Source organism: Drosophila montana, unplaced genomic scaffold (genome assembly GCF_035044405.1).
Source record: "Drosophila montana isolate Dmon_TW-CO22-7 unplaced genomic scaffold, ASM3504440v1 contig_3438_1, whole genome shotgun sequence".
NCBI classification, from domain to species: domain Eukaryota; kingdom Metazoa; phylum Arthropoda; class Insecta; order Diptera; family Drosophilidae; genus Drosophila; species Drosophila montana.
Window position 1 is genome coordinate 40467 of NW_026998322.1, and position 15396 is coordinate 55862.

A 15396-nucleotide genomic window follows, 5' to 3' on the forward strand; every position below is an offset into this window, starting at 1 on the left:
AGGGAATGTGCTACTACTGCTGCTGCCGCCAGCAGTTTGTGGTCATACTGGTCTGCCTGCTGTACATACTGCTCGTGCTCATCTTCTTCATCAATGTGTTTCTCGCCGATCGCAATATGCACACAAATCTAATGCGCGCGGGCAATCCAATGGTGGGTGGCGGCGGCAGCGGCGATGGTGGCGGTGGCGGCGGCGGCGGCATTGCGGGTATACATCCTGGCATGCATCCGGGACACCGTAATCCGTACGATATGCATGGCTATCATCATTACAACAATTATCATCCGCAAGTGGATCCCAAGCAGCAGCAGCAGGCGACACGAAAGACTCCCCAACAGCAGCAGGCGGAACAGGACATTTACTATTATTTCAACCACGTTTTTAGGCGGCGCTGAAATATACCCCCTCCCCACACACACATACAACCACACACACAAACAAATATATATATATATATATATATAGAGTATATATATAGTCGACAGGCCAATATGTAAAGAAAAAAAAAACAGAATGAAAACGAAACAAGAAAAAAGTGAAGCAAACAAATGTAAAATTAATAGCATAGAGAATAATGTGAAAAAAACGAAACATGAAACAAGAAGAACCATAAGCCATTTATAAGAATATTCCCAATATATACCATATACAATAATAATACAACAATTATAATAAACAAGCCACGACAACAACAACAACAAAAAACAGAAACAAATTGATAGCAACAAGATTTTGTAATTTTACATGAACTCTGAATGAAAAGCAAATAGATTTTCCAATTAAGCGACCAAAAGCTAACCCAGCCAAAATTCTGCATTTATCTACAAGTGGACAGACGGCCCGTAAAAATTATAACAAATATTTATTGAACTATATACAATACATAGTTAATCGATAATCAATTATAATGCCAGCTAAACGATTTAACAAATTCAATTGTCACAGAACTAGCAATAGCTTCTAATGGAATTAGAGTCTAGTATTTGTAAGACATAATGAAAAATAAAATATTACTAACAAATATACTTGATACACGACAACAGTGAATTAGTGCAGCCTAGTTAGTATAATGTTCAGATCGGCAGCTATATATAAATACATACATACATATATAGGGCAGCCAGCCTAAGCTAAACTTGTGCTTTTTAAAAGCTTGCCGCGTTTAGATCAAAGTTGGATGCGTCCCTACAATTTTGTCAATTTATACAAAAATCTAACCCAAGGAACAAGAATTATTCTCGTTGCCTAAACCCACAGGTTGGCAAATAGTTGCGATTAACTACTTAATTACAACATTTTTGACCAACTTGTTTTTTTTTTTTGTTTTGCTCCTTTGCCTATAATTGAATAATAATAATAATAATAATATAAGCACTTGCAATTGTTTTTGTTTCTATATAACTCTAGGGTATTTGAAATTGTTTCGTTAAACAAAATCCTTGAAGTGCCTTTAATTTGCTAAACGTGTTTTTTAGATAAACCATTTACTAGGCTTATCGCATAACATAATACATAAATACATAGACTACATATAGAGAGATAATTAATATATGACTAACACGAAATCGAAACGAATTTCAAGCAAGCCTATAAAACCGATTGATACACAATTTGTTCATTATAATATATATACACAAAATATATACTACATACAATATGAATAATAAATATATGTGATGGGTGTTTATGGAGCAGCAGCAGCTGGACGAGACGTTGTAATTGTCATAATTTACAAACGCATAGTTTATAGCCAATATATGGTATTACACACACACACACACACACTAATGCAAGTTTGCAATAATTAATTATCATAAAATAAATATTATGAATATTCACACAGCCACATGCAATTGTACTATGAAATATGCCTAAATATTAAACAATTATAATAAAATAACTAAATAAAAATCGAGTGAAGCAGCGCCAAAGGCTTCGTTTTCAATGTGTTACAAATAAAATGCAAAATTACATAAAAAATAGAATGTTTTTATTTGTGCACAAGGGGAAGACACACTACTTGGATTTGGGGAACCTCTATTTGTACATAATCGGACACTCTTACCTTCTGCCTAGATGAAGAAACCTCCTGTCAAGAGATTGCGGAGCCATCCTAATCCCTAATGAGCTGTGGGCTACTTTGCCCGGCTGAGTTCTAAGTAAAAAGAAGGAAAAAGTAGATTACATTTTTTTGTTCAAATTTAATTCCATAGACAACAAATCATTTGATTTTTCCGTCACGTGGAAATATAATAAAACTAGGTAACAAAACTGACATAAAACATTGTTCGTTGTGATCAGACACTGTCATTGATCGGCAACTCTTCGATTGGCTCTGATTTGGGATCTGCTTGGGTGCGGCCGGCATCGCGCGAACCGAGTATGGTGTCCAGTATGATATTCTTGGAGTTGACCATGGTCTCCTCAAAGAACTTGGCATCGGCGCGCTTCTCGGCGCTTATGTACTCCAGCTTTTCGGTGAGCATGGTGATCTTCTCATTGGCCAGCTCCAATCTGTGTGGCAGGATAGTAATTAAGGTCACTTTGGGGGTAAACTGATGCCACTTACTGGTTCTTCATGTCCTCGATCTTTGGCTCGGCGCAGTGCAAGGAGTTGAGCGAGGTAACCGATTGGCACTGCGACTGGTTGTCAAAGCTGAACGAACTAATGGACCCGGTCAGTGGAGTGCGTCCCAGTGCATTGGCGTATTCGGTTATGCGTTGGCTGCGCTTCTTGCGATCTGCCTGCACATCCAGTTCCTTCTCCAGATCACGTATCTTGGCCTCCATGCGCGAGATGCGTGTCTTCTGCTTGGCAATTTGATCCGTGGATGCGTCGTTCTTGACACGCTCCGCCTCTAGTCGTTCGTCCAGGGTTTTGTTCAATAGCATCATTTGATTCTTCTCCACCTCCAGGGCATCCAGTATGCCCACAAATTCTTCCTGCAGAGAGTCTTTAGCATATACTCCACAAATATAAGTTAGGATTTGACTTACCTTACGGAACTCGCGACAGGAGAACAGAAATCCGCCAGTTACCGCACGTAAGTCCGTCTCCAGCTTCTTGATCATATCCTGTAGGCCCTGCAGGCAGCAATCCTTCTGCTTCAGCTCGGTCTCCAGCTCCAGATTCATGCCGCTCAGCTCCTCCATCTGGCGCTTGGAAATGTCGCGCTCCTCGGTAATACGTATGACATCGTTGCGCAGATCCTCCAATCGGCTCTCGTATTGGCTCCGCTGACGGTTCAGCTTCTCGTTCATGGTGGACACATTCATGCCGCTGTAGTCGGACTGCTCCTCCAGTTCGGTGTAGCGCATCTTGTACTTGAGCATTTCATCGTTGAGGGTCTTGTTGCGCACCTTGAGGGCCAGGGTGCGATTGCGTTGCTCGTCCAGCTGTGCCTGCAGTGCGGTAATTTCCTTCTCCAGCGTCTCAACCTTGGCCCTGTGCAAGATCTCGCTCTTGCGCACGCCCGGCGTAAAGCGGTCAAAGGTGGCGCCGCCACCATCCCCGGCACCCAGGCTGACCGAGGAACTGTGTCTGCCCGGTGAATTCATTAGCTTGACACTGCGTGGCGTCAATTTGATGCTGTTGGTGCTGCCCAGGTCCAGATCGGAGCCTAGCGGTATGGGCATATAGTCGGCCCGATCGGAGAAGCCATTCTCGTAGGTGTCCAGGCGGGCCTTGAGCTCCTGCAGCTTCTGCTGCAGCGATAGAATCTGCTGGGCGCGTCCCCGCCAATTGGCCTGGTTCAGATTGTTGGCCAAGATATTGATGTTCACGGTCTCGCCGACCTCGTGCTGCAGGCACTTGTGCGCCAGCTTCAGCTGGTTTTGCAGTTCGGTGTTCTTGTTACGCGTCTCGAAGAGCTTCTGCTGCATGCTGTTGATCTTGGCGTGCAGCTCGTCGGAGGCATTGCCCTTTTTGAGCAGTTCGCCGTTCATCGACAACTTCTCCTCGTTGGTCTTCAATTCCTTTTCCAGTTTCTCGATCTGCACATCCTTCTTGCTGACGCGATTCTTTAGCTGCTCCAGCTCGGCGCGCATCTGGCGGTTCTTTTTGCTCAGCTCCAGTATCTTGGAGCCGGCTATGGAGGAATTGCAACGCAACTCATCGATTGGCACCGAATTAAGCACTTCGTTAAGCGAGTCCACCGAGCGCTTGAGCGCGGAAATTTCCTGGTTTTTGTCAGTTATGGTCTTGGCCAGCGTTTGGTTTTCCTGCTCAAACTCGAGCAGTTTCTTGCGCAGCTTCTTGCCCTCGGCCTTGACCGGTTTTGGCCTCACGACTGTCGTCCCGACAACCACATGCATTTCCGGTCTGTCATGTTCGTGCTTGCGTCGAGACGGTTTTCGCGCTTCGCTAACGACATTTTCTTCTTTGACCTCCTTGATCTCTTTAACTTTAACGTCTTTTCCTTCTTTAAGCTCTTTAATGTCTTGATCCGTGCCGTCTTCTGGCAAAATATCCATTACATCAAGTTATCAACAAAATATAATTCAGTAAAGGTGATAAATTTCGTTTGCAAGCGCGCAAAAGTGTCGATGTGTGCGTATTTTAATTTGACAATTTAGTACGTTATGAATATGTTCTATAATTTTTTTATACTTCTATTATAGCACATTACGTTTTAGGAAAAGCAAACAAGCGTTACTATTATTTGAAAAACATTTAAGCTGTCAAAACCGATAACAAATTCAAGCTAACAGCAGCTTAACAGTCCAACAACCATCATTATCGATAACTCAATATATATCAGCTGTGTCGGTACTGTGCTTATCGAATGCCACCACGGCTGCCGCTTAAGAAACCAGTGTTGGGTAGTTCGTGGCAACCGTGAATAATTGTGTTTTGCTGGCAACAAAATGGACGGATTTATGATGGTATTCAACAATTTCAATGTTTATTATGAATTGCATCGGTAACTGACATGCCCCTACTTTGCAGGACATTATTAAGGGCATGTGTATCATGGACAATGACGGCAACCGGATACTGGCCAAATACTACGACAAAAACATACTGTCCACGTTGAAGGAGCAGAAGGCGTTCGAGAAAAATTTGTTTAACAAGACGCACCGTTCCAACACTGAAATCATCATGCTCGATGGTCTGACGTGTGTTTACAAAAGCAACGTGGACTTGTTTTTCTATGTGATGGGCAATGCGTACGAGAACGAGCTGATACTGTTGTCGGTGCTCAACTGTTTGTATGACTCCATAAGCCTCATCCTCAAGAAGAACGTGGAGAAGCGCCTGGTGTTAGAGAATCTAGAGATCATCATGCTGGCCTTTGATGAGATTTGCGATGGCGGGTAAGTGTCCGGAATGCTTACCGAAAGCTCAAGGTTCAACTAATGCACATTGCACATTTTGCAGCATCATTTTGGACGCGGATCCGTCATCTGTGGTGAAACGTGTCGACCTGCGCAACGAGGATATACCGATTGCCGAACAGACCGTTGCTCAGGTAACTAACACACTAAATGGTCTATTTTGGTAGTTCTATCACAATCTGTTTCTTAACCCGACCATGAACAAATGTAGACATATCAAACGCACGATCGAGCAAGAATTCATTTTTTGTATATAGTACAATATGTATTTATCTGTGTAGCACATATTATGTTATGAATATGATTTGAAACTAACTCGACGCTAATCGGTTGCCCTTATTAGTTGTATTGTCTTTGAACGATCAAATAAAGATTGTCCAGTGTATTATTTGCCCATTTGCAATATGCATTTTCTTTTCTTTTCTTTATCATTTACCAACGCATTAGTTAATTGTTGTTTGATCATGTTTCTGATTTCAGGTTCTGCAATCAGCGCGCGAGCAGCTCAAGTGGTCCATACTGAAATGAGGTCGGGGTCGCAAAGGAAGCCAGAATCAGTAACACTGTCAGCAACCTGTCGCAATGCATTCGATTTTTTCTATTAAATTCGCCTAGAGTGTAATATACATAATATACATACATATATATATATTTAACTAGAGACAATGCCGTTTGTTTCATAGAAAGTTTGCTGCATGCCAATGTACAATATACAAGCTCTTTAAAAGACTACAAATAAGCTGTAAAATGGTAATTTACAATAAAGTTTTCTTTATGTAGTAGTAGAAGTAAATATATAGTATATATGCTGAGCAAAAGATTACAAGTAATGCAATTGGTTTCGCGCAATTTGGTAAACAGCCATTAAATATTTTGAGTATTGGCAGTAAAGTCTGTACCAAAAGCTTAAGCACTTGATCGAAGTTAATGCTTTACGATCAGTTCATTATAATGCGATTAGCGGCTATAATCTCAACATCTTTATAGAGGGGGCTTATAAAGTCGACTCCACTAATTTTAGACGACGCAGAAAAGGTTTGCAAGGTTTTGTCTTTTAAATGGCGCCTTGCCAGTTGCACCCAGTAAGATGGACAACAAAAATCAAATAAATGGATTGTAGATATGGTCAAGGTTTTCGACAGCCAATCCGTTTATTGATTCTCATGGCTTAGGGGATTTCGTTATGGAACAATACTTGTAGTTTATGATGGCAAAAGTACTTTAGACTTATCAAACCAGCCAAAGCTTTCTACTGTACTGCGCAGAATTGTATTTTGAGTCTTAGGAAACATCTAGAGCAAGACAACCCCACGGTCCTGATGATTCAATTGTTGTTCCAATCGTTGGATATTGTTATCAGCTCGATACATCATCATCATCATCATCATCATCATCAGGAACCACACATGAACCACATTCGTGTTAGCAACTCTTTAATCAAATGCTTGTCAACATTACGAAAATTCCGATTTACCCCCCACTCCACGAGCGGAGTTCCCATTGCTGGATGATAGATAATCAACGAGTTGTTTGTGCCCTGTTTGTCGAATTAGAGAGAGACTGATTGAAGCCTTATCAGGTACATGCGGCTGCAGGCTGATATGGATATGCAGTGGAGCGGCGTTCCTTTTGGGCAGCTGTCACATTTTATGGATCGCTCAGATCACGTTTCTCATGGCCATATACCAATTTAGAGGCCGCGTAACCTGCTGATTACATGACTTGTCTTAGCTGTGTACCGAGGGGCTCGCCAATTTCACTTCCAGCTAAAACGTGTATCTCCCTCCACTATCTTTAGCAAACAATTTAATTAGTGCTTAACGGTATATATGAAGGTTATGTTAGGTTAGGTTTGCGCGATTTTGGAAGTTTTAATAAAGTTCAAACAAATTGCTGAGGGACACGAAGTGACTTCTTTAATGATGCGTACAGAACTGAATACTTAACATAGCTTAGGATTAACGGGACTGAGCGGGACTGAGAATAACAGAGTTCGAAAGAGAGCGAGAGCGTGTGCAAACATAAATTTGCATATGTAGAAGAGAGTTAGCATAATCTTAACATAATCTGCCTATGACCTTGCTACTGATACCCTAACTAATATATATATGTATGAGGTATATGACCAAAATAAGCCATTGATCGATTTGTAATTGAGTTTATGAGGCCTTGGCATGCACGGGATACATGCTTATTTAAAATTCAACAGCGCCCTCTTAAGAGTTGGCCTGTCAATAAAATTTGTTGAAAGAAATTGCAGATATGGATAGTATGTGTTTATATATAAGCACACATACTAAGCCATTGACTTTTATATACTATGTACTACTACCATTGACTTCTCAAGAGTTTTTGCATGACGGAATGCATAGAGCTTTATCAAAGCGATTAGCGATTAGCGCCATGGCCGCCTCTCGCTGCGGCGCCTCCCCCAAGATTCGAATCGCACAAATTTATGGCCACGCCTCAAATCTGATTTATATAACATAAAAAAAACATGCTCGCATGATCCGACAGTTTTTTGGGCGCTGAGCAATTACCAGTTGGCGCTGAACGCTGCAAAGTCGTCGTCTAAAATTGTCGCGTCGTGTTTTTTGAGTGAGCTTCGAGAGAATTGCGACTTGGTCGCCGGAATCCTCGAGCTGATCTGATCTGGCATACCGATTGTCGAGTGCAAACGACTGATACTGGGAAATGAATGGCGACTTGTTTTTCGGGTTTGTATTTATTTTTCTTTGGCACTTGCAATTCAGACAAATAGTTGGCATTCCAAGCATTTCCAAGCAATTATCACTCCATATGACACCCAACTGGTCTTGTTAACAATTAGTCAAATTATTGCGAAATTTTTCAATTTAACGATAAGCAGCAGGAGGTACAAGTTCAAATTGCTTTATTGCTTTTCTGCCCAAACAGAGGGTATCTTAAGTTTATCACAAAATATGTAACGCATGGGAAAAGACCTTCCCGAACCCAAAAAAAAATATGTGTATATATGTATATTCTTAAAAGTATCAACAGTTGAGTAGATAAAGCTATCTATCAAAATAATAAATGATAAAAAGCCCCAAAGTATAGTTAATTTTGGTCCCAAAAATTGCAAATTTTTAAGAATATGTATATAAAATCTAGCCTGAATCTTGCATGTGAAAATATCTACGACTTGCAATATTTTCAGTACAACAGGCAATTGTAAATTAAAGACTGGATTGCTTAAATAAAACTTTATAAATATAGGATAAGAAAAGGCTTAAATTAAAATCTGCTTCATGAACCGAACCCAAGAGCAGGGATTGGGTTCAAATCGTGAAACCAACCATCGAAAATGAATCTCGACTTTGCTGATAGATAGATTGTCTGCAAGGGTATCTGATCTACGGCTTGTCGTAGACAACTTTTCTTTCTTCTTTTAGTGCGCTGAGGCATTGGAATGGAAAAGGCATCCATGACTGGGCACGTTTGGGTATCGTGCGTCGCCATAAACGCTTTACGATTTGAGGGAAAATTTCCGCAAATAGATAAAATTTGCGAGTTTCGCCCCAGCCCCAAGACCAAATACATTACAGATTTCAATCCCAGACGCAAGGCAAATAAACAAATAAAGCAATATACCAATTAGTATGTTGACAGCAAACCCAATCACGACCAGCATATTCGCCGGGCAATTGAAGTGCCTTGCGACCTTGCCCCCATGACATGGAACCCCCTACCCCCTCCACCCCTCCACCGCTTACGAAACGATCCACTTGGAGTGAGTTCATTGATTTGTTGCCTCAAGAACATAAACAAAAAGATCAGACTGGTTGCTTTTTAGTGGCATTGCCATTGACATTAACCAGTTATCCGCCCCTGAACCAAGCACCTGGCATTGCACATACGCCACGTTGGCTGGCAACAGTTCCCATTAACCATCACGTTTTATGGAGCTGCCTGGGTGGGTTAGCCAAAGCCAGCGCTTAGATGCATGGCAACAGATCGGCTGATATCGTGAGCATGGGCATGGGCATGGGTAATAGCTTTAGGGGCTGGTATTTTAATTACTTGCACTTTGAAGTGCTTGGTTTTTGGCAGCACTTGTTGTTGTTGTTATTGTTTACCCACTATTAAAGCTGGTTACAAGCCATATATAATCACAGTAGAGCACAAATGTAAACACTAGACTGCCTATCAGACAACAGTCCATCAGCTTGTCAGTCCGTCAGCCTGGTGCGTCGCAGTTCCGTGAGTAATTCGCGTAATCCCTTCGAGTACATCTGCATATATGTGACACGTATACCAGGTAGAATTCCACTGGCAAGTGGCCGGCATCGAGTGAGTGGTTACTGGGCCAGAGAGTGGGTCTGGGCTGGCGCTCCTTCAAATGTGAACGCCAGCGCACTCGAAAATGTCAACATCGCAAGCCGACAGCAAGGTGGCAAAATTTGTAGCGCACAAGTTGCGAATTTTAGCAGAAGAAAGTCGACTAACGGTTTTCCAAATCTCTAAGGTAGCAGCTAACAGCAATGTGGCAATAAATGTTAAATGGAATTTTAACAGAAGAAAGTCGACTAAGGGTATTAAAATTTTAGGGAAAGGTTGTATTTGATATAATGTATTTGTGCAAATGTATGTAACAGGCAGAAGGAACGTATGTATGAACGCAAGGATCTCAAAACCTATAAGAGCTAGAGTCTTGAAATTTTAGCTGTAGGTCCTCCTAGTCCCCGCGCAGATCGAGTTTGTCGATAACTTGCTCCGTTTCCAAGTAATCGATAAAAATCGATATCGAAATTCTGTTTTTTGAGCACTTTAGGCAAATAACATCAGCTAAAGCTATATATCAAGTATCGCCTGTCGAAAGAAGAGGGTTCAGGGTATCCCCTAGTCGGGAGCTCCCGACTAGAACCTCTTACTTGTTTTATTATAGTTTTTCTGTAATAGTTATGAAAGATTTAAATTTGTTTTCATATTTAAAAGCATAATAATATATTCCATACGATATATACAAAAACGAAGTGTAGTCAAATTGTCCAATTAAAAAGGTCTAGTGTATCATTGAGTAAATGAAGTGCCAATTTGGACCCACAAGGGGCAAGCGTGATTCTAACTAGCCTAAGTCTCGCGTTTGGCTCCCTCCCTCTCTCCCTCTCTCCCTCTCGCTCTCTCCCTCTCGCTCTCTCCCACTCTCTTTTGCTTGCTCTTATTCTCACACTATCGATAAAGCCGCTCAACTGGGCGCTTGTCTCGCCCCCCCCCTGATCGCGGCCAATATATATTGCGCGGCTATCTTATCGTAGATATTGTACATTCTTATTTTGTACAGCCGTACAAGCAATTAACAAACGATTCCGGCTGCCATGATTACGGGCGAGCGAGAGAGCGCCCGTTCGCGTTCGCGTTCCCGTTCTCGTTCTCGGCCAGCTCGTCGGACGGGTATTTAAGAAAACGCCCCGTTCGCTGGGAGTTTTAGTACTGTGATACATTAAAGGAACGTTAGACGTGTCGGACGGAGCTCGTGACTCGCTGACAGAAAGTGAAAAAAGTACAAAGTCAGGCAAATGGACACATATTTGAAGAGCATCCGTCGAGTGCTATCAAAACAAAGGCCAACTCTGGCATAAACATAAACTGTAAACAAAAGCTGAGGAATTCAAAGTATTCAAAGTGCACTGTGCTACAAAAACAATCTAATTTTTACACTCAACATAGAAACAACAAAGGCAACTAGAGCAACTTAAGCAATAATAATTGATACAACCTTAATCAACATGAAACTAAGGTGAGAAAACGTGCGATTTTGATTATCCGATTAAGTTGATTTACTTTTATTCCGAATCCCATTGAAAACGCGCGATGATTTGCGCTGGAACTAAAGTAATTTAGCCAAGTATTTATCAGCATGATAAGTCAAATTAGCCAAAGGCCTATCAGTTCATATTGTATAGTTTCTGGTGTTTGTGGTGTTTGTGGGTCATATTACATCATTTATTTTGGGTGATGAAACCCTAAAACGACCTTTCAAATGGATTACTTGACTATTTTATTGCGAGGGCTGCAAAGTCATAAAAAATGATCATTGTTTCGGTTCACGGTCATAAAATGATTTTCATTGGTTCGGTTCACGGCTTACGATTCGGTTCGTGAACCTGGTTTCTGTTGTGAAACTGGTTTTCGACACATTACACGTCACAAACTTAATATTAATATTAAAACTTTATACCAAAAAAACCATTGACTTCATATTATATGTATAATTTTTATACCTATCATTATGCCTTGTAAAACCCATCCAACTTTAAAATTTCCTCAAATTAGGTTTCATTCGCCTTAAGCCTTAAGGTTTGCCTGATGCAATTCCTTGCTGTTGGTATTTTTCTTAATTGTTGGTATTTTAATATCCTAATTAGAATTGGTATTTTCCTTTATTGTTGGCATCCTAATTGGAACTTTGAGCACGTGAATATAGTTAAATAAAGTGTACAGTTTTATGGTTTTCAAGATTAGAAGCCGATTGGTCAGTTAAGGAAGTCTGTAAATATAACTGACACTGATAGCCACTTAGCTGACAATAACAAAGCTGTTGCTAGGCTCCAATTGGAATCGAAATGGAGGTCAATGGACAGTATCTGATTGGTTTTTGTAAATATTGTCGTAAACTCTGGGCATATGACCATTTATAAGGCCAGTTAAAATCAAATAACGCATTCCACGCTGTAAAGATAGCCGAACACAAAGGAATTCTAATTTGTGGGCTGAGTCAGACGAAATTACATTTAGCATGGCCCATAAACGAAAATAATACTTTTCCACTGAACGAATTGGGGATAGGTTATGGTTAAAATTAAAAAATAAACATAAATAGATATAGACAGACAGAGAGACAGACTTGCCATTATAGACATGCCCCGCGAAGAGAACTTTCATCCAATATCAACATTATTTAGAGCGCCGGCAATTAAAGATCCCAATTGCCTGATAAGTTTTTTGTGGCCTATCTGGAGTGTTCGGGCGCCCGACTATTGATAACAGCCCCTTTCGGGGCGGGGCCAGTGGGCGTGCGGTGGCCAGCGATTGGCAATTGCGAGCAACAACAAGCCAAGGCACACGATTTCTTTTATTTGTACTATTTTTTATTTGGCAAACGCCAATTAAAATTAGTGCCATAAATTCTGGAGCCCCGTTGCCGATCCATTCAATTCATGCTCTGAATTATTTCCTCACAGAGACGATAAACGCCTTGTCGAGTGCAAAGTGCAAGATCATTCAGGTGTCAGACTTTGGCACACATTCAATTACCAAAAAAAAAAGGTGTCTGGCTGTCACACGAAAGACACGACACGCGCCCGATCTTGTGCCCCAATTAGCAGCGCAAATAGTTGCTCCTAATTAAGGTTGTGTACTTCGAGAAGAATTGCCAATACGTGTTCAACTGGAGGAGACAACCAGACAACCTTTCTTATGGCTTATGACTGTACGCTGTTTGGCTTTATCTATTGCGTATTCTGTATCTATTGGAGTTGTGTGATATCTGTGTGTGTGTGTGCTTTTAATTAAACATACATCATGGCTAAATAAATGTGTGCTCTTTAATTTAGCAAGCGTATCGAGATAGCAAACATTTGCCCATTTCTATAAATAGATCGTTGTTGCTTCTGTGTCGGCTTTTCCTTGGAAGTCATAACAAACGGTCTAAGCAAATATTTTCCATTTGTTTGCATTGCAGACTTTTGCGCTGTTTGCGCAATCCAAAGCAATCAACGAGGCAGAATCAGAGCGAGGAGCTGAATCATCATCATCACATGATCAAGGATATGCAGTCGAATTTCAAGGACACCACCGTCAAGATCCTGCTGCTGGGCACCGCCGAATCGGGCAAGACGACCATCATCAAACAGATGCGCATACTCCACATAAACGGATTCACCGACGAGTAAGTACAGCTAACCTCTGGCCAACTATCGTGGAGTCGTCTCTATAAAGTCCTCTTCTGCCCTTTTCAGTGAACGACGCGAAAAGATACCCGAAATCTATCAGAATATCCATGACTCCATCATACAGCTGGTGCTGCAAATGGAGCTGTTGGGCCTGCACTTCGGAAGCATCTCGAGTGAACGCAGCGCCAAATACATCCTGTCCCTGCCAGCCGAGGCGCCGGAGTACTTTACAGAGGTGAGTGACAGCCGTGTGACGGCAGCGGGTCTTGTCAAGTAATCCCGCCAGAAGATACCGGCTCCGCCCCAGTATCTTATCCAACGCAACGCACTTCAAACGCTGTCGCAGTTAAGCATTTTGAGCCGGACAATCGACAAAAAGCGATTTAAAATGCTCGAGACTTGCGTCACGTTGCGAGCAACAAACAAACACAACATACTCCTCCACCAGAGATATCTCTATGGGGCATTATTTTCCTGTACATGCAACGATCGTGCAAAACAGAGAGCGATCGCTATTTGTTATCTGCCAGCGCGATTTGATTGATTGCATTGCCATTAACTTAATAGGTTGTCTAAAAAACTTTCCTACAAGTGTTTTCTTGTGTGTAATTCGTGCACATGGAGCACTTCCTGGGGCGAGATCTGGTGCGGCAGTTGGGGGCAGCGTCTTAGTCATTTTCTGCGGCGCTTCTGGCAGCCGGTCAATCATTATATAGGCCCTGTGCCCGGTCGAAACGATAAGATAAATGCTGGCCAGTAAATTGTCGGTTCGGATTTTGGCATTTTGGGTTTTCTCCCCTGCTTTTACTTGAAGAATTAATGACTCATAATTAGAACATAATCTGACTGAATATTATGCATTACCTTTTTCAGGAGTACTGCGACCATGTTGTGACCCTCTGGAATGATGTGGGCATACGCGCCTGCTATGATCGCTCGAATGAATTCCCGCTGCTGGACAGCGCTAAATAGTAAGTTCCTCAAGCTGATCTTCAGATTGAATCTATCACTAACAATGCGATTTGTTTTTCTTTAGTTTTCTTGATAACTTTGCGAGAATTTGTGGGGGCGAGTATATACCCAGTACTGAGGATATTCTGCACAGCAGAAAGGTAACCACTGGCATCTCGAAAATCACTTTCCGCGTGCCCATACCCAAGAGCCTGGGCGGTGGTGAGCAGGAGTTCCGCATGTACGATGTGGGCGGTCAGCGGGATGAGCGCAACAAGTGGATACAAGTTTTCGAGGGCATACAGGCCGTGCTGTTTCTCATATCCTGCAGCGAATTCGACCAGAATCTACGGGAGGATCCCAACCAGAATCGCCTACAGGAGGCTCTGAATCTGTTTCGTGCCGTTTGGCAGAATCGATTCCTCGCCTCCGCCGGACTGATTGTCTTCCTCAACAAGTATGATATTATGGAGCGCAAAATACGCGCCGGCAAGCACATTGTCGACTATTTTCCGGACTTCGAGGAGTTCAGCAAGCGGCCGCAACAGCAGCAAAGCTGCTTTGATGAGTGCGACTGGACGAAGATGTTCATCAAACAGAAAATGATCGATATAACCCAGGAGCAGTTCAAGCGCAATTCGCGCAACCAGTGCGACTTTAGCTTCTCGGAAAGGGAGTGCTATTACCATTTCACCGTGGCCACGGATACGCGTTGCATTCGCGATGTTTTCAGCGATGTTCAGCAAATGATCTTGTCCGAAAACATCAACGTGGCCAGCTCATCACTCTTCTAGGGGAGCAATAATTCTCAGTAAAGAGTTTCCTTTACCAACTGTGATTTTGTATGCTATAAATTATTCTATAAGCGAAATTAATTCTAAAACTATAGTTTATAATTAAATGCACACAAAGCAGCTTTAACGTACTTATATTGTACAAATTACATTATAAGAAAATACAGAAAAAACCCATTAACTCAGACAACAAAAACTAGTCCACAGTTTATTTAAAAAAAAAAACAGTGCTGTAAAATGACTCTAAATGCGCACATGCGTGCTTTGCAGGCACGAGTCTCCCATTTGATTTCGATAGTCCAATTCACAACTTATGGTTTCGATTATTATCGCTGGATTTGGCGCCATTTTGAATTAAAGCATTGCGGGTTATTAATCGCATGTGACACGTTTGAAACCAA

The 15396-nt window shown here is 41.8% G+C and overlaps 4 protein-coding genes across 4 annotated transcripts; 3 read left to right on the forward strand and 1 right to left on the reverse strand.

Annotated features, from left to right (window-relative positions):
• Positions 1-5: 5 nt before the first annotated feature.
• On the forward strand, positions 6-809 carry LOC135434805 (POU domain, class 3, transcription factor 2). The gene has a single exon (XM_064691527.1). It carries the CDS (start codon positions 6-8, stop codon positions 393-395), a length of 390 nt encoding a protein of 129 aa, XP_064547597.1. The 3' UTR covers positions 396-809.
• Positions 810-2181: 1372 nt separating this feature from the next.
• LOC135434723 (coiled-coil domain-containing protein 13) lies at positions 2182-4620 on the reverse strand. Its single transcript, XM_064691388.1, has 3 exons — positions 2998-4620; positions 2570-2943; positions 2182-2514 (listed from the first exon to the last, which is right to left on the reverse strand). Exons 1-3 carry the CDS (start codon positions 4471-4473, stop codon positions 2298-2300), a joined length of 2067 nt encoding a protein of 688 aa, XP_064547458.1. The 5' UTR covers positions 4474-4620; the 3' UTR covers positions 2182-2297.
• Positions 4621-4726: 106 nt separating this feature from the next.
• Positions 4727-6130, forward strand: zetaCOP (COPI coat complex subunit zeta). Its single transcript, XM_064691389.1, has 4 exons — positions 4727-4884; positions 4949-5316; positions 5381-5471; positions 5818-6130. The coding sequence occupies exons 1-4, from the start codon at positions 4867-4869 to the stop codon at positions 5863-5865; spliced, it is 525 nt and encodes a 174-aa protein (XP_064547459.1). The 5' UTR covers positions 4727-4866; the 3' UTR covers positions 5866-6130.
• Positions 6131-10781: 4651 nt separating this feature from the next.
• Positions 10782-15191, forward strand: Galphaf (G protein alpha subunit f). The gene is made up of 5 exons (XM_064691435.1): positions 10782-11095; positions 13040-13246; positions 13317-13485; positions 14124-14221; positions 14287-15191. Exons 1-5 carry the CDS (start codon positions 11085-11087, stop codon positions 14993-14995), a joined length of 1194 nt encoding a protein of 397 aa, XP_064547505.1. The 5' UTR covers positions 10782-11084; the 3' UTR covers positions 14996-15191.
• Positions 15192-15396: the final 205 nt, after the last annotated feature.